The 24,018-nt window shown below is 35.5% G+C and overlaps 1 protein-coding gene across 9 annotated transcripts in view; it reads right to left on the reverse strand.

The window, feature by feature from the left end:
• Nucleotides 1–24,018, reverse strand: part of RAPGEF4 (Rap guanine nucleotide exchange factor 4) — a 339,342-nt gene that overhangs the window by 79,430 nt on the left and 235,894 nt on the right. For all 9 annotated transcript variants that reach the window (XM_031960444.1, XM_031960441.1, XM_031960446.1 and 6 more), the window contains 4 exons: nucleotides 6,255–6,339; nucleotides 5,425–5,485; nucleotides 3,162–3,238; nucleotides 2,523–2,669 (listed from right to left, as the gene is read on the reverse strand). In XM_031960444.1, coding sequence (XP_031816304.1) covers nucleotides 2,523–2,669; nucleotides 3,162–3,238; nucleotides 5,425–5,485; nucleotides 6,255–6,339 — 370 coding nt within the window. The remainder of the gene's footprint in view (nucleotides 1–2,522; nucleotides 2,670–3,161; nucleotides 3,239–5,424; nucleotides 5,486–6,254; nucleotides 6,340–24,018) is intronic.

Here is a 24,018-nt window from a genome sequence, read left to right on the forward strand (position 1 = left end):
GTATCATGAAGACCCCATTGGGGTTTTCTTGACAGAGATACTGAAGTGGTTTGCCATTCCTTCTCCAGGTCATTTTAAAGATGAGGAACCTCTGGCAAACAGGGATAAGTGACTTTCCAGGTTTACATGGCTAGGAAGTGTATAAGGTCAGATTTAAACTCAATAAGATGAGTTTTTCCAACTCCAGGACCAGTGCTCTATCTGCTGTGCCATCTAGCTGTCCCACATTGAGAGTACCAGCAGATAAACTGATTTTTAGGACTAGTTAAAAACTAATTCTCAAATTTCCCTTCCCTTATCCTACCACTCCCATTTAAGCATCTTAATTGTAGAAAGAGAAAAAAGACCCATAAGCCTAAGGAGCATTTTCAATTTTTAAAATCTATATGATGGGCATCCATTGGCCAATAAATGCATTACTTAGTGGCCAAATTCCTGATGCAGAGAGCATTGATGGGCATTTACTGGGCAGCAGACACTGACTGTCAGTGTGCTAAGCCTTCCAGAGCTTGTGTTCTCAGGATTGCCTTCATGCAATGATGAGACACTGTATTGGAGTAAGTCTGCAGTGGAGACTCACACTCAACTAATTTGGTATAATGATAGAGGAAAGCTAGCTTGCCATAATAAAAAGATTCTTTGCTTGGGAATTACAAATTTGGTTTTAAAATATTTTAATGACTATATTTCACTCATTGGTTTTCTTTTCAAGGCTTTTTATTTTATGCATGAAAATATCATTTTGAAAAGAGGGTCAGTTGGTTTCCCCAAACTGCCACAGGGGTCCATAATCCCCCAAAATGTTTGAGTTCCAGAATAGTGGACAAATACCAAATACAAAGCCAGTTCTGCCTTTGCCACATAATGGCTCTATGACCGTAGGACAGTCCTACAGTATCTCAGTGCTGTCCTGCTCCATGTCATTAAATCAGTTGTTCTTAACCTTTTCTATGTTAAGAAAGCACAATTGGCTTCCTTTGGTATTCTGGTGAAGCCCATGGACCAATGTTTAGTAGAGGATCTGGAACACAGCAAGAGTTTAGCAAGTATTTGTTGACCACTGATCAAATTCTTTTCAAAATAGTGTTTTTAAATGCATAACATAAAATACACAGGATTACAAAGGTAATCAATGTTTTATTGAAATAGTAATTGAGTTACTTTTTTAAAAAAGGCAAATGAATGGATCTCAGGTTAAGAACTTCTGACCTCAATGATGAAGATTACTTCCTGGATTTGATAAGGAAAGGGAGGGAGATTAGAAAGATGCTGGGTCTTGCATTGAAGGAAGTGAGAGTACTGAATGGAGGGTAAAGCTGAAGGACGAATTATCTTACATTGGGTCTTTTTATTTTGTATGAAAGGAAAAGAATTGAAAAACAGGAAATACTGAGATATAGAAAGCTGATGGAGAAGGAAGGATCTCTATCAAGTGGAGAAAAAGCATAAAGTACTGGCCTCAAGCACTGTGCTTAAACTCTGAGCAAGTCATTTAGTCTCAGTTTCCACATCTGCCAAATGGAAGTAATAACAACCTTCCAGTTTGTTGTGAGGCTAAATTGAGATAACATTTGCAAAGTGCTTTGTAAACCTTAAAGTGCTGTTAGTTCTAGCTATGATGATTGATGATGGTTATGATGATTGATGATGATGATGATGATGATGATGATGATGATGAACTAAAGACAAGGTTGGGTATACTGGTCAATATTAGTGTCACTCCAAAAGGAGAAGAAAAGCAAACACTTTTAAGTTTCATCTGCATTATTAACATTTTCTTCATTACTTTCTTAAGTCTAGGCAGTTAACTAAATAATAAAATCAAGCTCTGATTTGTAGCCTTTGCTGATTTCAGATTTTAAAATGCTCATATTGAAAATTTAACCATCAGTTCTCTCTCATGACAGTTCAAATTTGTTCTAGTATACTCCTTACTATATGTACTATTTCTTATTATGTGAAGATTTCATTTTTGTTACTCTCTATAGGTTTAGAATTCTAGAATTGGAAGGGCCCTTAGTGGTCTCATATATAATATGCATGTTTACATATATATGTGTATATATGTATATGTAAACATACATATATGTAGATATACACACATATATATATAATCTGTATAATTTTTTACACAGGAATTTTTTTTTGTATTCACATGAAACAAATATCCTGCATTGGGTACCTTATTTTAAAGGTAAGCTAAGTGTAGCCAGACAGGTTAAATTACTTGCCTACTTCACATGTAGTATTTTAAAAGACAGAGGCTTTTAATCCTGATTACTTAAGGCTTAATGATTTGGAGATCTTTCCATCATTCTCTCTTTACCTTTCTAAATTTGTTCTCTCTCTCTTTTTCAAAATGTGATTGAATTCGTTGACAGAGCCATGTTCTCAGAGTACTTACTTCTCAAAGTATGATGATCTAGATTCAAAACATACATGTGTTTTTTTGGGGGGAAGGAATTCCTCATGACCAAACAAAGATAGGATTTCCCACTGTCAGGGGCCTGCTCTTCACTTACCCTTAGGATACGATTGAAGTCTTCTTTGTCCACTCTTAAGAAATGGCAATTATCTTCTCTTAAAACAATGGAGGCAGCTCTTGGCGCGTCATTGACCAGGGCTAGCTTCCCAAAGTCGTCTCCCTCATGGAGGGTGCACACCACTCCCTAAACACAATGGAAGATTCTAAGGGAAATGTTAGAGCAGGAAAACTCCCCCCCTCATCCCCATCCCCTCTGAGCCCCATTAGTCCATCTGGTCTCCAACCACAAGAATATCCATTTTGCTGGGTTCTACTTGTCTCAGGATTCTTGAGGGAGAGTGTGTCATAACAATTCAGTTTCATTTTCCTTTCTACACTGTTTTGGATTAGCTTCCTCCAACAGATAAAAAAACCACATTGAGCTATATTCACATGGTCTAGGACTTACCTTAAGAAATTCATACACTATAATCAACAGGGAGGAGAACACCAGAAAAGATAATACCATACAGCACTATGATAAAGTGGGATCATTTCTATAAGAGAAGCTATATTCTCCTTATTAAATCAGATAACAGTGTTGTTGCAAGCTCAATGCTAGTACTTTAGTGTTAATTCTTACAATTACAGCAGCAAATGGAGCATATTAAGGTTTCAAAAAAAGGGGGGAAAATACCTTGCCATAAATGACTACATTCACTGATCCTTTTAGGATAATATACCAGGAGGTACCTTCTTCACCCTGGTTAAACACTGCAAGAAAAAAGTAGAAAAGAAGAAAAAGACATAATAATAATAGAAGTACATAAAAATAAATTGAGGCTTATCCAATTATAATTTTGAAAAATCAACACCCTGACATTATATATTTGTTCCAGAAAGGGAAAAAAAGCAATACTAGAAAACTTTAAGCTATACAAGTATATTAAAATAAAATGTTTCTATAATGCCTGGACTTCTACTAACATCCTATTCTGAAACCTTATTCTGGTATGGGGGGGTCATAAATTCTCAAATGCTATTCTAGACATTTTTCACCTTAGTAACTACTTATCTAGAATAAGGCTTAGCTAATTATGGCATGAAGCCAAAAAACTTTATTTAAACATATATTAGCTTGAGGACCTTACAAAAACTATCAATGGATCAAATTTTTCCTGGGGACCATGATTTGCTTATTTTTTTTTCCAGAGGGATATACACCTAGTAAGTTCTATCCAAGCTGTAAGTACTTCAAGTATAGACCACCAAGTATGACCTGAGAGCCAGCCTACCTGTTTGGAGAGGCTCATCATTAGGAGATTGGCCAGCAGATCATGTTAAAGTTATAAAGGTAAAAATGCTTTCATGTAACAGCTATCATGGTGTAGAACGATTGCAACTGGCATTGGTAGAAAAGAATATTTACAACCATGAAATACAGCTTTTGTGTGCTGAATTATAATACATATGAAGGGTAGAAAAAAATTTCTCCATTTGTTCTGCCCTTTATCTTTTTATCTATTATTCATCCATTCATTATTTATTTTTTTATTAAATGTCAGTTTACCAGTAATCTATCATTTTCCAAATGGATACTAGTTTTCTGTAAGGCAGGAAAAATCACTATATCTCCAAAGAATTTTTTAAATGTACAGTTTTGAAGAAAATGTAAACATTATATTGTGATATCAATGACAATAATTAACATTTGTAGTTCTTGCTATGTGCCAGATAGTTTACAATTATTATCTCATTTAAACCTCACAACAACCCTGTGAGATAACTGCTATTATAATATCCCTGTTTTATAGATGACAAAACTGAGGCACAAAGGGGGTAAGTGATTTAAGTGCAGTCAGAGAGCTAGTAATTGACCCAAATCAAATTTGAATTCAATTCTTCCTGACTCTACTGGCACTAGATTTGAGTTCAAAACCTTATCACAGTTGTGTGAATTGAGAAAATCACTTAATATCCCTCATTTCCAGTTTCCTTATTTGGAAAATGAGAGGTTTGGATGACATGTCTAAGGACTTGTTGAGCTTCAATTTTTATGACTCAAAAGCTCATGTATATTTTTATATTTATATTTATAAAATATAAAGTTTTAGAACAGTTTGAATCTTAACTGACCTAAGATTTTTGGGCTGCTCTATCTAACTTTTGGGCTTATAATATGCATTCCTCAAATTATCCTTCAGTAGTTCAGTAATATGACTATTATCTCTACAACACAATTGTGGCATAGAGAACTTAAAGGATGGAAATATGTGGAGGAGAGAAGTTGTATGTGGTTTCAAATGGAGAACTATGGAGTCACAATATTAGAACTATAAGGAAATTTATGCCTTTAAAAATATTATTCTGAGAAGTGATCCTTAGCCTTCCTCAGACTAGCTAATGAGTTTTCGCATAAAAAGAAAGGGTTAAAAAAGGTTAAAAACCCCTTCCATTGTGAATAAAATTCCATTCTCAAATCCCGGATAACCTGGATATAAATACCACCCATGATACATATTCCTACTAGGTGACCCTATATAAGCCACTTGACCCTGTTTGCCTCATTCCTCATCTGTAAAATGAGCTAGAGAAGGAAATGGCAAACTACTCTAACATCTCTGCCAAGAAAACTCCAAACAGGATCCCTGAGAGTCTTATACAACTGAACAGCCACAATAAAAGAATCACTGAGATGACTTGCCCAATCCTCCCCCATGCTTCAGACATCATTCACAATTTCTGTAGCCAGTCTGGATAGGAAGTGAGAGCAACTTGTAGGCCAAATGCTTTAGCATCTTCATTATTCAAGCTGAGAGCCAGAAATAGAAAAAGCTCCCTGTACCACTCCTCCCTTCTTCCCCAAATGGCCACTGGACTCCACTGCCAGTTCAGCTTCTTGGGTGTGGGCTTTAGAATCTCTAACTAGTCAGCACCTTCAACAAGGGATTCTCACTTACATACAGTCCCTCCTTTGGCATGGGACTCAAAGATGAGAACTCCGGCTAACTCTCTTTTTACCTAAAAGAAAGAAAGGAGAAAATTCAGAAAAGGCAGGCTAATTTTAATTATGTAGGCTTTTCTCTGTGAGGCTCATCTTAAGCTTTCTTGGTCCAGTGACTGCTTTCATCCTATACTCCGCAGCTTGTTTCTTCAGGGCAAATTTTCCTTTCCTTTCTTCAAACTCTTACAAGAGCCATTTTAAAAGCCAGTCAACTATCATTTATTAAGCTATTACTGTGGGCCAAGATCTGTTCTGAGTTCTGATTACAGAGTTTTATATTCACAAAAGCAAGTCAAAAGACAAATCTCCGGCTTCATGAAGCTTACATTTTTTTAAATAATCAAGTTTTTGAGTGCTTTGGACTTTACCAGACTATATTTGCTCTCTTGTGGCATTATTTTTAGTGCTGAATTTATATTTCTCCAACTTGAATTGAACTATTCTATTTATTTGTAATTTTTCTGTACATACACATATATGTATTTATGACCTTACCCTTAAAAATGTAAGATATATTTCTTGAGAAATTTATATCATTCATGTATCTCCAGGATATAGCCCAGAGCCTGTCACACACTAGGCATTTGTAAATGAATGCTTGTTCATTTATTGACCAATTCCTTGTATTAACATGCACTGCTTTTGTAAATGAAGTAGGAACAATTGCAGCAATGAAATATTAATATTATGATTTTTAAAATGTCTTAGGCAGCAAAGGGCACATACATCATCCTCTGATCGATTTGGTTGACTCAAGAATCTTACTGACTTGAAAAGGCAACTTACTGTAGTGGAAAGATGTGATAAGGCCTTAATGTGAATCAGTTCTTCATAGATAATCTCGAGATCATCTACAGTCCTCTGTCCTGGTCTGCAAGGGAAAAACATAAAAAAGAGAGGAAGGGAAAGAACACATTAAAAAAGTCTGAGTGGACTGAAATATGCTGTTATGGAAATAGATTTACAAGCCAGTAAAGTGGATGGGAATTTCTTTTCATTAAATTGAAATCAACAGAGAGAGATTTATGTCATTACAATTCCTAAAGGAACTGTTGAAGTAAATATGTTTTGTTGGTGGAAGGAAATGAAATAAATCAAATGAAAAAAAAAAAAATCAGCCTCTTCTTTTCCTTTGTGTTAAAAAAAGAAAACACCCAGGGCCATAAACCATAGATTTAAAGCTGGAAGCCACATGAAAGGCCATCACTTCCTGTACCCTCATTTCCCAGTGAAGGAAACTGAGGTACTCAGAGCTGAGTCAGTGTCCAAGGTTACATTGCTACTAAGTGTATGAGAAGTAGGATTTGAATGCAGGACTTCCTGATACAAGGTCTGGTACCTTATTTTTTTTCCCATGCTATCTTTCATATTCAGCATGGAAAGCCACCTTCCACATGACAAGCTGATTACTTCAAGATGTAAAAATAATTTCTTTATCAACAAAAACCTGAAGAAGCACAAAGGTAATTGAGATAATCTTTAACTAGAGTTGCATTTGTTCAACCGTGATTCCTTGAGATCCTTTGTTAATCTTTCAGAGTAATAATAAAAATAATGGTGATCATTATTTGATTTAAAAGATCAAAATCTTTGTGAAAACCTCCCATATTTCCCTTTACTTCTGAGAAGAGGACCTCTAGAATTATTCAGAGGGGAGGAGAAAGAAGTGATTGGGAGATTCTAGGAGAAATGAACAAGGAGTAATAATGATTTGAGAAGGAAGATAGAATGAGCCAATATTTGTAAAATATTTTGCAAACAAAATGCTATATAACTGGTAGCTATAGTTATTATTATTAAATTTATTTCCTTTTCATTTGAAGATGAATTTTTATTCATGCTAAAAGAAGCATTTCTTTTTATATCTCTGAATTTGGTTTATCTTAAGGATGATAGTCAATACAGTGAAATATTATAGTATTATAAGGAATGATGAACATGAAGAATTCAAAGAAATATAGGAAGACCAATATGAATTGATGCAGAGTGGAGTGAGCTGAACCAGGATAACAATATAATTACATAATAAATGCCATGATCAACATGGAATCCAAAGGCCAGATAACTATAAATGTCAAATGTAACAAAAATTCTATTGCTGTTTCACTTGTTTTAGTCTGACTATTGCTGTAATATAAAAAAACATAAAGATGGTAATAAAATGTTTTTGAAGTCTTTATATGACTAAAGATGAATTAATACATGCTATAATTTTTATACTTTAATTAGATTTTTAACATATTTTATATAGACTTTTATGGAAATGTTGACAGATGGAGAATTATGTAGACAAGAATGCATTTTAGATCTCTTCATTTTTTCAATGGTTGCAATGTAACCCAAAAGCTATGGTACTGAAATTCAACTGGATTTTCATTTCCCAGTTCATTCTCCATAAAGTGATCAAAGACCTAAGATCCAGTACGAAGTATGTATATTTAGGCCCTGCCAAGGATCACCAACAAAAGACATAATCACATGCCAATCTAATGTGACATGGTGGGACCTAGAATGTACAGGCCTCATATGGGGACATACCTATAGGACAAAGCTCAATAGCAAGGTCTCTAATGCAGCCAAGGCCTTCTTAGTAGGGAGCCTAATTTACTACTTGACTTACACATGAGGATTTTGGAAGAAGGACCCTTAAGGATTTAAAAGTCAATTCAGTCACCTCCATCCATCATCCCACTTTAAAGGCAGCTAATGTGAAAGATTCAAGGTAGGTGTAATAGGATTATGGTTCTTCAGTACAAGGAGCAACCCTGCTGCTCCCCTTCTCTACATTAGCTGCAAATAACAAGGAAACCAGACTAGAAACCTTTCTAAGAGCAAAAGCAGCAACCAAGTCTCATTCATACCTCTGTGGGGTGTGATGCCATGGAGGAAAGAAGGAATTAAATTGGAGAAAGGAAGGGCCAGAATTAAATCTCTAAGAGTAAAGAATATAATTCAGGTTGTGGGATTTCTGGCTTGTGCCTTCTAAAGTTTGGCAGGAAGATTTCCTTATAACATGTACGTGTGTGTATGTATGTTTGGATGAAATGGACATACAGATTTACTCTTAAGACTTCAAAGATGCATTGTCCTTCAAAATGGGCAGAGGCTACTAAACTACTAACAAAGGAATTGCATGTTCAAATATTTTACCAATAAAAGAAATAATTAATAGCAACTAGTAACTAAATGGCATTTTGAGGTTTGCAAAGCAATGTATGTACATATTATTTTATTGAATCTCCAATACTTAACTGTGTAAACCTGGGCAAGTTACTTCATAACCTCAGTTTTATTATCTGTAAAAATGGGGAACACCTTCCTAACAACATTAATGCATTATTCCTAGCTATGTGATCCTGGCAATTTTCTTAACTTCTGACTGCCTGACAAAATGGATCCATTGAATCAATTGGAGAAGGAAATGGAAAACCAATCCAATATTTTTGCCAAGAAAACCCCAAATAGGGTCACAAATGGTTGGATATAACTGAAATGGCTAAACAACAATCACAGAAGATATTATAAGATAAATTTATTGTGGAGTTACAAAGCAAAAGGGAAAAGGATAATCAAGGAAGGCTTGCTAGAAAAGGTGGTATTTGAGTTGGGCTTTAAAAGTGGGTAAAGATATGCACAGAAGGTATTCTAGGTATTGAGAATACTGTGAAAAAAAAATTACAGAGGTGTATAAGTACAGTCCATATTTGAGGGGCAGAGGAAATGGTACCCTTTGGTTGTAATATAAAACGTGTAGAGGAGAAAAGTATGGACCAAGGTAAGGTTATCTGATTGGGGAAGACCTTGAATATCAGGCAGTGGACTTCATATTTTATCTGAGAGGCAACAGTTAAAGCAGTGAAATGACAAGATGTATGCTTAAGAAATCATATTTCAGTAGTGATATGAAAGATAATTTGGAAGTGGGATAGATGGGACAGAGAAAATCTGTGTGTGATGATAAGAACTTGTAAGTAGGGCAGTAATAGAGGGAAATAAAACAAAAAAGAAAAGATGCTGTAGAGGTAATTAACACAATAGATATGATAGGTGAGTGAGAAGAAAGAGTCAAGATTAAGTTCAAGAAGACAGAAGACTGGGTGAATTGTGGAGCCAAAGACACCATAAACAGAGCTACTAAGGTTAGAAAGAGAAATGGGGTTAGGGGAAAAGATGATGTTTTGAATCTAATATGCTGAAGGGCATTTAGGTAAATGTTATAAACTGTTGGCACACATAGAGATAAGACTCTGGGACTCTAAATAGAAATTGGGACCCAGAATAGAGTTTTGCAGAGCTGAATATTCAAGAGACTGAAAGTAGAGATTTATAAAAGGGGAAACATAAAAAATGAAATTAAACAATCAATAGAAAAAATCCGGTCAAGGATGGATTTGTGAAATAATGACACAAAGGGATCAGTGAAGAAAAAAAGGATGCAGTAAATGAGTAGTCAGAGATAGGAGAGGAATCAAGAAAGTTGCTGATGCTCTTGGAGAATTTCCAATAGGGGAGGGTGGACAATAATTTTTATAAGTTGCAGAAAGGTCAAAGATAAGGTGGGAATGACCACAAGCCTCCAGATTTTTGCAATTAGAGTAAATGACTTGCCAAAGTCATACATCTAGTACCCAGCAGAGCCAAGAGCAGAGCCCAGTTCTCCTAAGACCTGTTTCACATAATCCATATAGTAAACAATGCTACAAAGAAGAGCTGTTTACCCAAAGCTATTTTGTATCCTGGAAAGTTGTCCATAGCTCAGTATTTGACTGAGCTATTTACTTCAAATTATCAATAAAGGGTACTTTGAGTGCTTTATACTGGTCCTATCCATTGCTCAGTTATTTAGATACTAATTACTTTCTCTGTGGTTAGAGACAGATGGGAGAAAGCATAATTTTGGATTCAGAAGATATAAAAGGAGAAATAGAGGAATTTTTTCTTCCTCCTTTTTTCAGAGAATGGCACATGGTATCCATAGTATAATCATTCAAAGATCATTTAGTAAGTGACTATATGCTACAATGCTTAGCATATAGTCACTTACTAAATGAAATAATCCCTACTCTATAGAAGCTTCCATTCTGTTGATGGAGACAAAATATAAATAGATAAGCATATGCAGAATAAATATGTAAAAATGTAAATATGTAAAAATGTGAATAAACACAAATAAATAATAACTTGAGTAAGATAGTACTAGCATTTGGGAGCATCAGGAAAAGCTTTGTGGAAAAGGAGGTATTTAAGGAACATCTTGAAAGTATTGATGGATTCTCTAAGAAGAAAATTAAAAAACATGCTGGCCTTGGGTTCAGATTCTTGATGTATAACAGCTGTTTGTATTAGAACATATTAATTGACCTCACTGAACCTGAGCTGTGAAGTGAAAATTCAAAATAGTTGTACTACCTGCTTCACTGGGTAGCTGAGAGAAAATCTCCTGGTAAAAATAAAATCACCAGAGTTTTGGGAGATATTGCCCCAATGTTTGGCACAAGGTCAGCACTTTTTCCAATGTTTATTAACTGAAAGTTCCTTGCCTCAAATCATACTCTATGCAGCTGCCACCAAGTGATTTTACTGAAGAGTAGGTCCGACTATAGCAAACTCCTTTTCCCCAAACTCTAGTGTCTTTCTATTGCCTGTAGGATCAAACAAAACTTTGACTTTTAAATCTCTTCACCTCCTGGTCTCTTCCTACATTTCTAATGTTTTTATATATTATTCCCCACCTCATACGCTGAAATTCAGCAATCCTGGCCTATCCACTGTTGCATCCAACCTATTTATCTTTGCTCAGATGGTCCCCAAGACCCTCTTTCTCACTAGTAACCTTTGGAACTCATAGTTGGCTTCAAAATTCAGTTAAAATCTTACCTTCTATATCAAGTGTTTCCTAATCCCCGCCAGCTACAGGTATAATCTTTTCTAAAGTGACCTTTGTATTTTGGGTCTCAACTCTATAAATGTGTGTGCCCATAGTCCCCACTACCATTGAAATATAAATCTTTGAGGGCAGGAACTATGTCACTTTTGTCTTTACAACTCCATTACCTAGCACCATGCCTTGTAAATTTTGTTTCTAGTACCTTTCACGATGTCAGCTCATTTTACAGATGAGGAAATTGAGGCAAACAAGGTCACACAGTAAGTGTCTGAAGACTCCAGTTTTCCTGACCTTAGTCCTAGTGATCTATCCTCTGTACCATCTAGCTTTCCAAATGCTTAATAAATGTTTGTTAATTGATTTATGGATTACCTGCATCATTTATTCTACTGTATTAATAAATCTTACTTTTCAACAAAAACTATAACTTCCAATTATTGTTTTTAAATCTCTGATTTTGCTAAAATGTGAGTATACTCTGAAACTATCATGGAAAGAGAAAGATATAATTTAACAAATTCAGTGTTTAGGGAAAATGGGACCTATTGAAAGTTGGAAATATAACCTGGTTTTTCAGCTCATCAGAGCAGGTGTTTAAAAACTGTACAGGGGTAGAATTTGTAGATTATATAAGCCCCCAAATCTTTCCCCTTCTGCTTCCTGTCTTTTAGTTATGAGAGTTCTTGTCAGGGGTTATGGTATAATATGGAAAAAGAAAGGGAAAACTGACAAAATTCAGTCCACTTTTGGGAACATTTAAAAATGAAAAAAAAAAAAATTAGACCCCTTTAAGACTAGAGTGTTTTAAATTTCTTGTAATCATTTCCTGAAGTACTCACCCAAATGTCCATTACAATAAAATGTTCTATCCAAAAGATTTTGGAAGGACATCTGTTTATTAGAGGGGGTAGAGATGGAAAGTAGAGAAGGCAGGAAGGAGGAGAAAAGAGGAAATAAAACTGTGACTATTAGAGGAAACAAGTCTATCTTGGCATGAAAGTGAAGTAAGTAACTTTAATGTTGGATGAAACTCCACCCAGATTTAAGAGAGATGAAGACCAGAAATTAGTTTTAAAGTCAGACTGTACTTTGTAGACAGTCCCGGGTAGACTATAAGTCATAGAGACTCTTCATATCCTTGCACAGTAACTCTGGATCCTTGAATGACTTCCTGTAATGAATTTTGGAGATAGGCAAATGTTGATGTTTTTCTGGTAGATGAAACAGCATCGTATACACTATACTACCTCTCTGCCTAAATAACCACAGGGAAAAGGTATCATATTAGGACCATAGCCAGTTTGCATAGATGTAAAAAAGGAAATAGAATAATATACTGGTAACATAATATTTAAGGGAAATAAGTGATTGGAATATTTCAAAGCCTTCTTCTGAAAGGAGAGATTGGATGTAACGTATCCATAAATATCTTGTCTAAAGTTTTTTTTGAAGTTTTAAATGGTTTCTTAATGGCCTTGAACACAGGGTCAGCTAAATTAAAGCTTCTTAAACTATGGGTCATGATCCCATATGGGGTCACGTAACTGAATGGGGAGGTCTTGAAAAATTTGGCAACAATAAAAGGCATAAAATATTCCATCAAAATTTAGTTCTTTATATAAAACTAAACAAACACATCCATTTCATTAACATGCAAATTTGCTTTCATCTTTAAAAATGGCAAAATTATACATATATAAAAGAATTGTTTTATAATATATTTATGATTTATTATTAATAAATGTTTGATTTGTATACCAATTTTATACATCTATCTGAGGTCACATAAAATTTCTTAGGCTAAAAGGGGTTGCGTCTAGGAAAAAAGTTTAAGAAGCCCTGAGCTAGATAAACAACATCAAAATAAGAAATAATAACAGCTAACATTTATAGTGCCCACTATCCTCACCCTGTGAGTTAGGGGGGATCCTTTCTTGCAAAAAAAGGCAGTAAAAACAATTAAAACGACAATACTATTTATAAAGCATCTTATGCTTAGGATCCTACTTCTCTGCTAAGAGGAAGGAAATAAGTTCCATCGTCTCTTCTCTATGACCAAGACTTATTATTATAATTACTGAAAGTTTGGTTTTCTTTTAGTGACCTTTTCATTTAAATTACAGTGGTCATTATTTTCATTGTTCCTTCAGTTTCACTAACATCAATTCATACAAATCCTCCTATGTTTCAATGAATGTATCATATTTGTAATTGCTTATTCAACAAGACTATTCTGCTATATTTCTATATCACAGTTTACCAATTGATAAAGATCCACCTCTTTCCAATTTTTTGATTCCACCAAAAAATTGTTGATGATAGGCTCAAATTACCTCAGCATTTTTTTCTGGATCTCTTCTTTGTCCCTATAACAATTTATCTTGTATTATGCTAACTTACAGCTACCATATTCTTTCCTGCTCCCCCTCCCCACCCCGTATACAGATATATACACTTCCATTAGATTCTATGCTCTGGTTGCACAATCTTTGACTCATTTCATCTCTTTATACTCAGTACCTTATATGGTACTTTCCACATTTTAGATGCTTAATTTATGTTCACCATTGAGTTGAATACACTCAAATATTTACCCCACTGATCTGCAGCAGGAAGACCAATGGATTTGGGGTGAGTTCACTTTCAAATCTCAGTTCTATCACTGACTGTTTTGTGAGCTTAAAGCAAGGCTAGTTTCTGACCTCAGTTTCCTCCTCTATAAAATCAGAGGCAATGACTAGATGACTAAATGCTCTTTTAGATGAGCATGTGATGCTGTAAATCAGAGCAGAGACTAAAGTACCATGAATGAAATAAAGACAGGAAATATCACAGCAACATTGATTTTACTTCACTGTGGGCTTGTAGATACCTATACCCATTGGGATGGGGCACTCCTAGAATTATTCTGGAAGGATATTAATCACTACTACCCAGAATGACATACCAATGGCCAAACCTGTTCTGGCTCTCTGGGAACTTGGAACATGCATCATCATCCAGTCACTGCTAACACACATGGGAATGAATCTAAATATACCTGAGTGGTCCCTGAATCAGCAGGTTCATAATAAGCATATATCATGAATATGATATGACACATGTGATAAAAGACCAAAAGACTCAATACACTTGTGGGGGCACCATTGCCACACAGATTAGGCTAGTTAACTTGAGAATTGTTTTCATTTCTTTGTGTCTGACTCTTTGCGATCCTATTTGGGGATTTCTTGGCAGAGACACTGGAGTAGTTCACCATTTCCTTCTCCAGTTCATTTTACAGATGAGGAAATGGAGGCAAACAGGGTTATATGACTTGCTCAGGGAAAAACAGCTAATGAGTATCTGAGGATAGATTTGAACTCTCTTCTTTGCACCACTTAACAACAGCAATACCCGAGTGGTCTCTAAACTTGCTTATTTGTGAAGATACATGTAATGAATTGTCAAGGTCTATGCAACACATAAGTAGGGCACCATTGTCACACAGAGTGGTTATGTAAATTTGGAAAATCAGAATATTTAAAAGCCCAGTTCTTATTATGTAATTGTGACAAGAAGCTTCAATAGTTTTCCTTTTTTTTTTTTTAATTTTATTTTTATTTTTATTTTTATTTTTTTTAATAGTTTTCCATTGTGTATGAGATCAAACATGAAATCCCTAGTATCAAAATATCAAGATACTCCCAACACTCAATCCTAATCTTGCCACTAGAGTTTTGTCTCTCATATGCATCCTACATTTAAGCCAAACCAGGATACCCCTGGCCACAACCTATTATAATCTCTATTTCAAATGGCTTTCTAACAGAAACCATATTCTATAGCTTTGCAAGTAGAGAATTTAGTAGTCTTAAGATTTAGGCTTTCCAGTTTTTTTCTAATTATATATCTAACAACTTTTTGTAAAACTGTACATTCCATATATCCTCCTATCGACTGTATTATATAATATACTATAATATAATAATAATAATATAGCAAGGGCATAATATACCTAAGATAAATGCATGACATGATGAAAAAAATGAGATCCTAAAATTAATTGGGTAAGCAAAGGAGAAATGTCCTAATGTGGATGAAAAATAAGATCCATACACTGAGTGATCAGCTGAAGCAGAGACAGACAAATAAGATTTTTGAACTAGAGAGAGCTTACCAGTTCCTCATGGGATCCAAGCAACTTGCAAAATGCAAAACCAGGATCTAAAGCATAGCTAGCTCAATAATAAAACCAGAGCATTCAAAACATGTTCAGATGACAGTGGTCTTTTCGGTTATATCATGGCAAGTGTTTTAATGTAATTAGAGAAGTTATGATTTAAAAGTAAAAAGGACTTTGCTTGTTTCTCTGCCCAGCTTAGCAAACTGCAGAGACTTGCACTCACAATAGAGTCTTGGGGCAGAGAAAGGGGATCTTGACTCCCTGCCTATTCTAGCACCAATTCAGTTGGACACTGAAATTTCCTACAAGTCATAGGAATAAAATCAGGCAAAGCATCAGGGGGATTAGCCGGTCTCTTCCCACCAAAAGAAATCAGCTCTTCTTTGTTTGCTGTTGGTACCCACTATTCAATACCCAAGTATAAAAGCCAGAAACATAGGCTTATAGACACAGGGAGAAAGAAACCAGCTTCCACAAGACCAGTAACTGTATTGAAGACTAACTCTCCCATGGACCTGTACTGTCATGCCCTCTAGTGTTTTAGAAAACGTTCACCCCTCTCTACTTTCCATTGATCAGATCCAGGTACTTTTCTTGATCTAGGTTCCCCCCAAGAGCATCAAGTAATATTTTAAGCAGTGTGTCCTCCTATCGTAATCACTGAACAAAGTAATACTTTAAAAGATAGTTTCTCCTGGCAAACAGCAGCATTAACCCTCTTTCATACTTTATGGAGAACCGAGGGGGCAGGTGTGAAAGGACTAAGAAGCTATGCAGAACACACATTCTGCAAATCAGCACCAGCTCGTTCAAAAGGTAATGAAAGGGTCCCAAGGACTGAAAGCAATTTGGCTTTCAAGAGTAAAGGGAACACTCTGCCCTGAACAGGAGGAGATAACTCCCATGTACCTTCATAAGAGCAACCTACGAGGTTTGGACAAGTGAATCGACTCTCAAGCTACTCTCTGAGTGGCAGCCCATGGATGTAGCTGGTCTTTACTTGTCCTTCTCCAGATGTCACAGGGAGAGATATTAGGCATCTCTGCTTCTTAACAAACCTGCATGGTGCCCCATTGAAGTGGATTTGTCAGATCCTGCTGTGGGAAGGCCTAGTTTCCGCAGGGGATGCATTCTGGCAGCAATGTCTAGTTACAGACAGGATAATAAATGGGGATGGATGGAGAAGCAGTTTATACATTAAAGGCTGGGAGGGCTCAGGTGATATTGGAAGCTCCTGGTAAATACAGCTTTATCAAGGAATTTATCAAGGTCAGAGACAGAGATCCTCAGTAGTTAGAACGTGTTTAAAATGTGGGATTTAGCTAGCCCCTAAGTGGCAGAATGGTACTGGCAAACATTATCATTCTTTTTCTCTCTGCTTTGCCCCTCACCCCATTTTGGGCTTTACCTAGTGAACTCTGTAGGGGAAAAGGCTGCTTGCCCAGGTTCTTCAGAGCAACCCTTTGGTATCCTTGTTTCCATGGGTACAGCGGATAAGACACACATCCAAAGAAGTAATTCATATAAATATATGAGAAGGCCAGTCTGGGCTGTCCACAAAGGCTACAACTTACACAATGGTCACCTGTGAACAAGCCTGACATTTTGAGAATCATGGATAAAGTGCCTCATGCTGATTTCCATGATGCGTTTGCCCTTTACTGAATCAATTGCTTTTGCTACTTTTAATTCCAGGTTTTCTTCTAGGCCTGGAAGAGCATTCTTTATTGCCTGCATTTAGATCTCTCCTTTTTGACTTCTCTTGAAGGGAATGTGAGCATGTCACCACACCAAACCCTCTTCTACATTTCTTTCCTTCTTCCCCTTCCCCAGTATCATATTTGATCCTTCTCACCATTCTAATGATCCTTCATTTACGTTTATGACCAAGTATAATCTTGAAGAAGCAAAACAAATTTCTTTATAAGGAAAGGAAAATAAAAGGAATATTTCAAGGATTAGGTAGTCCGAGGCTTTTAAAGGATCATTTTCCAACTCCACGTGGCTTACCAGTCAGTTCTTAGCCTGTCTCTTGGTTATCTTTGCTCAGAAAAGCATGTTTGCTTTGATCAGATGTAGTAAGGCATCTTACCTATAATCTTTGCTCATAAAAGGTTCCTAAATGTTTGCTAGTTGAATGGAATGGAATGGAACAGAATAATGAGCTGAATCCAATGACTTAGTAGAGCCATATCCTGCTGGGCTGTTGGAGAAGCTTATACAAAGAACTTGATTCCTTCTTTACAGATTGGAAAACACAGAATACACAAATCTGTAGTCAATGGCAGAAACTTTGTGAGATATGTGTGTAAAATTGTTTCCATTGTCACATATAGGCATTAGTGCTTAAGTTCCTCAGGTCAGGCTCTTGGAGTCATGGATGCTTGTGAATTAGGGTTTTCCAGTGTTTTGTTTTATTTTTTTAATTTTATGTGTCTGACAACTTTTTAGTAAAAAGTACTCATTCTACACATCCTCCTTTAAAGCTAAAGATGGCATAAGCTTGAAAAGTCAAACAGACTTTTCTTTAAAATAACTAGAAAGAATATTAAATGGGGAGTCTAGAGTCTGGCTTTTAATCTTTCCTCTACCTTTCATCAAATTATCTTGGGAAAATAACTTGTTCTTCCTCAGTCCTCATCTGTAAATGAAAGGACTGAACTAGATGACTTATAAAATCCCTTAGAATTACAATGCTCTAAGTTCCATGATTCTAAGACTAAATATCAGATTGGGAAAAGGAAAATGAGTTCTAGACAAGACAGTGTCATTGTCTCTTTACATGATCCTGAATACATATATGTACATATAACATCATATATCCAAAAATGCTCAGAGGAAGTGTTTTGTAGATATAATGGATTCTTACTATTTTTCTTCTGCTAATACTAATCTTTCAAATATTTATTTAGCACCTACTGTTGGCAAGCAGTTTTTCAGGATCTGGAGGAGGCATGAAGTTTAAATAAAATATAGTCCTGGCTGTCATGGAGTTTATAGCCTAGTAGGAAGATGAGACAGAAAAACGTCAACCCTAAGATTTGTTATTATGTAAGTACTTGGAGAAATTGTACAACAACCTCTATATTTAAAGGAAAAGTAATTATCAGGAAGAGAATTAAGGGAGGTTGTATGGCAGAGAAAATATCTGAAGTGGATTCTAAAATAAATGGGCACAGTGAACAACACGGGGAAAGCATGAGTGTTCAGAGCATGTGTGGAAGTAATCCAGTTTAGAGAGTAGGGCTATGAGAGGGAAATGATATGAGAGAACCCTAGAAAGGCAGAATAGCACCAGATTATGGAGGCCCCTGGAATCAGGCAAAGATCACAAATGTCATTTAATAAGCATTAGAGAAAGAAAAGCAAAAGAGTCATGTAATCAAATTGATGCATTAGGAGAAGTATAGTAGTAGCAACAGTATGAAAGATGTATTTAAAAGTGGAAAAACAGAGGGAAAAGTCTTTAGGAAAAGTAGTAATGAAAACTTGTTTATCATTACCATCAGCAGCAACATCACTAACATTTCTATAACACCTGGGACAGCCAGATGGCACTTGGAGTCAAGAAGGCTGATTTTTCTGAGTTCAAATCTAGCCTCAGACACTAATCAGGTGATCCTAGGTAAGTCACTTAACTCTGTTTACTTCAATTTCCTCATTGGTAAAATGATCTAGAGAAAGAAATAGCAAGCCAGTCTAGTAGTTTTTCCAATAAAACAACAAATAAGGTCATGAAGAGTTAAACACAATTGCATAACATTAACATATAACATCTACTATGCACTGTGCTAAGCAGTTTATAGATATTATCTTATCTGAGTCTCACAACAATCCTGGGAGGTAGATGCTATTATTATCCCATTTTATAGATGCTAATTTTTGAGAAAGAAATTTCGGGAGAGAAACAAGGGAAGAGAGTTCTGAGATAATTGGAACTGACAACTTTTTTCAAATTCTGCAGTGAAGAGGAAGAAAAGAAATGGGATGGAAGCTGAAGGAAGTAGTATGGCCAACAGAAGGTTTTTATGTCTGCCTGATATGTCAGTTTTCCCTAGTGTCACTGACATTAGGCAGATGTGTTATTCTGATACCAAACCTGGAATATCTCTGAAGCAGGCCTGTATTATCCTTCACAATATATTGATATATATTCTGCCCAGTACCTGGATATTCCTATGAAGAAATAATAAGAATAATGGCATATTTACATAATGTTTTATGACTTACAAAACACCCTTACTTACATCATTTCATTTAATTATCATTATTTTGTAGGGAGGGAGGGAAGGTATTATTATTCTATTTTTCAGGCAAAGAAATAATCATTTCAAGTTTGATTGTATTTCCACAACATCTTACTGTTGTTGGAATTAGACTAGAAGAAATTTTAGAGATCATCTAGTCCAAACTCCTAATTTTACAGCAAAGCAAACTAAAATCCAGATTATCATTGACTTGTCCTAGGACATAGCAACAATAAGTGCAATTATAACTGAGTCATAACTCCAATGGCCATATATTAGCAAACTCATTTTACAAATAAAATCATAGCCCAAAGGCATTAGAAGGGTTTTCCATGATTATACTGGATTTATGATATTGATATGATGAACCCTTGTAAGGAATAGAGTAGGATATATCTTATGAGAACATATTGACTAGACCCTAATAAAATTTGCACAAAATATGCTATAATGGAAAGATTTGGGACCAAAAAAACCTAAGTTCTTGTGTAAGGAATTGTGGATAAAAAAAAAATCCTGCAACCTATAACCAGTCAGACAAACTAAAGAGCTGACAGTTGCAGGATCTATCTGCTGCCCTAAAAGCACCCAAAACAGGAGGTGAAAACTGATAGAAAATTTGCAGCTAGGTCAAAATAAAAAATACTCAGAAGTTTGAAAGGGGCCAGTGAAAGGCAAGCTCTGGGATTTAGACTTCAGGGGTTCCACAAAAGGAGAGTGACAAGGAATCAGTCAAAAAAAGAAATTTTAATTTGCCACATTCAGTTGACTGTGAGAATATTAATACATTTCTTTCTGTCTAGGTTCTTCTAAAGCCTCTATATAAATGGAGAACTCTTCCTGGTCTTATTATTCTCTGTGGCAATAGAACTATGTGACATAAAAATGTGAGTAAGATGAGAGTACAATTAGGTAGAATTGGGACTTGTTGAAAGGATTGTTCCAAAATATAAAATGAATAGCTTTCTATCAACCTGAAAGGAGGTCTTAAGAGATCTGAAACAAAGCCCTATCTGTAGTCCTATTGTGTTCCATATTTTTATTAAAGTCATGGAAGATTATGTTAATGGAGCATATAGAAAATTTATTGATGACAATGCTGTGAGAGACAGTTAATTTTTTTTGTTTGTTTCTGGCCAGAACTGTGCAGGGCACACACATTGGAGACAATGAGAAATGGTGTTTCATATATGAGGAATGGTTAGAAAGCCAGTCTAGCAAAAGGCAAGAAAGATAGGTTGAGTTTCAGGTTAAATGTTAAACTGGAGCTTACTGAGAAATGGAATGACATGGTCAGACCTAGAAGGTGAGGAACTTCCTCTATCAGTATATATTTTCATCTTCTCTGGAACTTAGTCAGAGAAAGGGTTTTTAAGCTGGACTCCATGGACCCTGAGAAGGTCCATAAATGTATTGGGGGTTCTGTGACTTGGCTGGGAAAAGGATCTTTATTTCATTATAAATGATTTCCTTAAAAATCCTATGTATTTTATTTTATGCATTTAAAAGCACTATGCTAAGAGGAAGTCTATAGTTTGCCAAAGAGATCCATAATACATAGAAAAAGTAAGAAATCTTGTTTTAGGTCTGGAGGACAATGAGTGATTAAGTGACTTGTGCAGATTCACAAAGGCAGTATATGAATTGGAAAGGCAGGACTACAACCCATGTCTTCTGTAATCTGAAGCCATTTCTCTTTATCTAGGCAGTTAGGTGGTGTAATGGAAAGAGTTTGGAAAACCTGAATTCAAACCTGGTCTCCAACCCTTACAATGTATTTTACCCAGAGCAAGTCACTTAAACTCAGTTTATTTATCTACAAAATGGGGGTAATAATAGCATCAATCTATTAGGGTTTTTGTTAGGTTAAAACAAAATAATATTTGTAAAAGGCTTTATATAATAATAACTGCTTCTCTGACAACTAGTACTTTTAATGATGGACACAGAATTCACAAAGATCTTGGCAGGCTATAATTTGGGGCTAAGCTTAATAAAATAATATTTAGTATGAATAAATGTGAAGTCCAACACAAATTTTAAAAAATCTATCACACAGTGCCATGATATAGAATATAGGAATTAAAAACAGTTCAGTTAAAAAAAATAGAGATTTTGGTGTACTGTCTTTAGGAGTCAACAATGTGATTTTAACTTTCAAAACACTAATGCCAACCAGAATTCATTAAAAGAAGTGTCAGATTCAAAACAAAACAGGTAACAGTTTTAGTATCCTCTGCAATGGTGATTCCACATTTGCCACCATTGTGTTCTCTTCTAAGAGCTAGAAGTAGAAGAGGGCTATCAGCTGCCAAAATGATCCAGGGATTCAAAACTATATTGTATGAGAGATTATTGTAGATGCCAGTCTGAAAAAAAAAGTTCTAAGGTGAGGGGAGAGGGTAATGATATATGTCTTCAAAATATGTAGGACTCTCAGTTGGAAGAATTGGATTGATGCTGTGCAGTTCCAAAGGGCAGATCTATAAGCAATGAATAGAAGTTAAAGGATGGCAGTTTTGTTCCAATACCCTGATCAGTGCATCCCTAGTTACTTATTGGTGGTGGTGGAGCAGAGGCTGAATGACTGGGCATGTTGGGTTTGGAATTCTTTCTCTGGGCAAAGGGCAGCCAAAGTGAACCTTGATAACTGTGTTTTAAATCTAGTAATTCTATGCTAGAACACTCCTAGTCAACTAAGACAGGATTGGTCTCAGATCTCCCAGCTACAAAGGATCCCAAATGATATTTCCACTGGATCAGCTATTTCAAATTTTGATCCTGAAATATTTGTAGGCATCTTCATTTATTTCAAAATTTATTGTAATTCACCAAAGATAACCTATACTATATATCACTTTTAGAAGTGGATATAGGTATAACTCACAAAAAATCAAAAGTAAGACAGAGTGCTCCATGTTCCCTAAATCTGATAATCACTTGATTATGCACTATCTTCCCACTTCTGTTGAGTGGTTGTCTCACCTGACATCCAAGACTGGCTTCCACTTTAATAAAAAAGGAAGGGCATGAAGTTCCTACTGACAGAAGAATAAAGAAGCTTACTTAGACTCCTCTGTGAACTTGTGAAAGTCAATCAACTAATAAACACTTATTAAGTGCCTACTGTGCTAAAGTTTCTTCATCTATAAAATGAACATAATAATAATTGTATATTATTATTAGAGAAAGCTAACTGACATAGTTAGTTCAAGTCAGAAAGACCAGAGTTAAACACAGCTTTAGAAACTTATTAGCTTTGTGACCCTGGCCAAGTCTCTTAAATTTTGTTTGTCTCAGTTTTCTTATTTGCAAAATAATGATAATAATAGTTACCTCTCAGGTTGATTGTAAGGATCAAATGGGATAATATTTGTAAGGTATTTTACTTCTTAACATCTATTATGTAGTAAATGGAAGGACATATTTAACAAAAAGTGCCTTCTGGCAGTTAATTTTTCTTCTTGCTTTTTGGTTTTTTGGAGGAAAGATTGAAAAGTCATAATACTAAGCACTATTGGCTTTAGGATGTCGGAGAGCATATGATCCTACTGTTATCTGGATTTTAAAGTTTGTACCTTCAGAAACATCCTGACCTAAAATAAAGCTCTTTAAAAACAGATTCACTTTCAGGCAGGGGTGTGCTAGTAAATGTTTAACAGCCTAAGAGTAGAACAATGTGCTTCATGACATACTTTTAAGATTAACAGGCATTATTAACATTTTCTCCATCACTTTCTTAACTCTAGACAATCAACAAAACAATAAATCAAGCCCTGACTTGTAGCTATTGTGGATTTCTGTAATTCTGTAAGTGCTTACTTTGAAAATTTAACAATTGCTTCTCAGCACACCTCAACACACCTTTCTATCAGGCCTTTAAATGAGGCTTCGTTGTTAGTACTTACTTGCCATTAAATGAAGTACTAGAGAGAACATCCTTAGCTGAGTAGAAAATCTGCTCTTGGTGTGAAATACCTGGCCTTTATCTATGGTTAGTTCTTCTCTAATCTCTTAATCAACAACATGTAATACTAATTTAACAAATTAATAAACTCAAATTCTCCAGTTTTAGGTCAAATATTCAAAAAAAATTCACAACTGACCACAATTTTGTTCTTCTCTCATGTTGTTTTACTTTCTTCTCCCTTGTTTGGAACAAATTTCTCTTTTGCCTATTTCTTAACACCAGTTCTTTTAGAATTATAGAATCTTAGCCCTAGAGTAGACAGAGCTTCTTATCCCAGTGCT

This window comes from Sarcophilus harrisii, chromosome 3 (genome assembly GCF_902635505.1).
Source record: "Sarcophilus harrisii chromosome 3, mSarHar1.11, whole genome shotgun sequence".
In the NCBI taxonomy this organism is placed as follows: domain Eukaryota; kingdom Metazoa; phylum Chordata; class Mammalia; order Dasyuromorphia; family Dasyuridae; genus Sarcophilus; species Sarcophilus harrisii.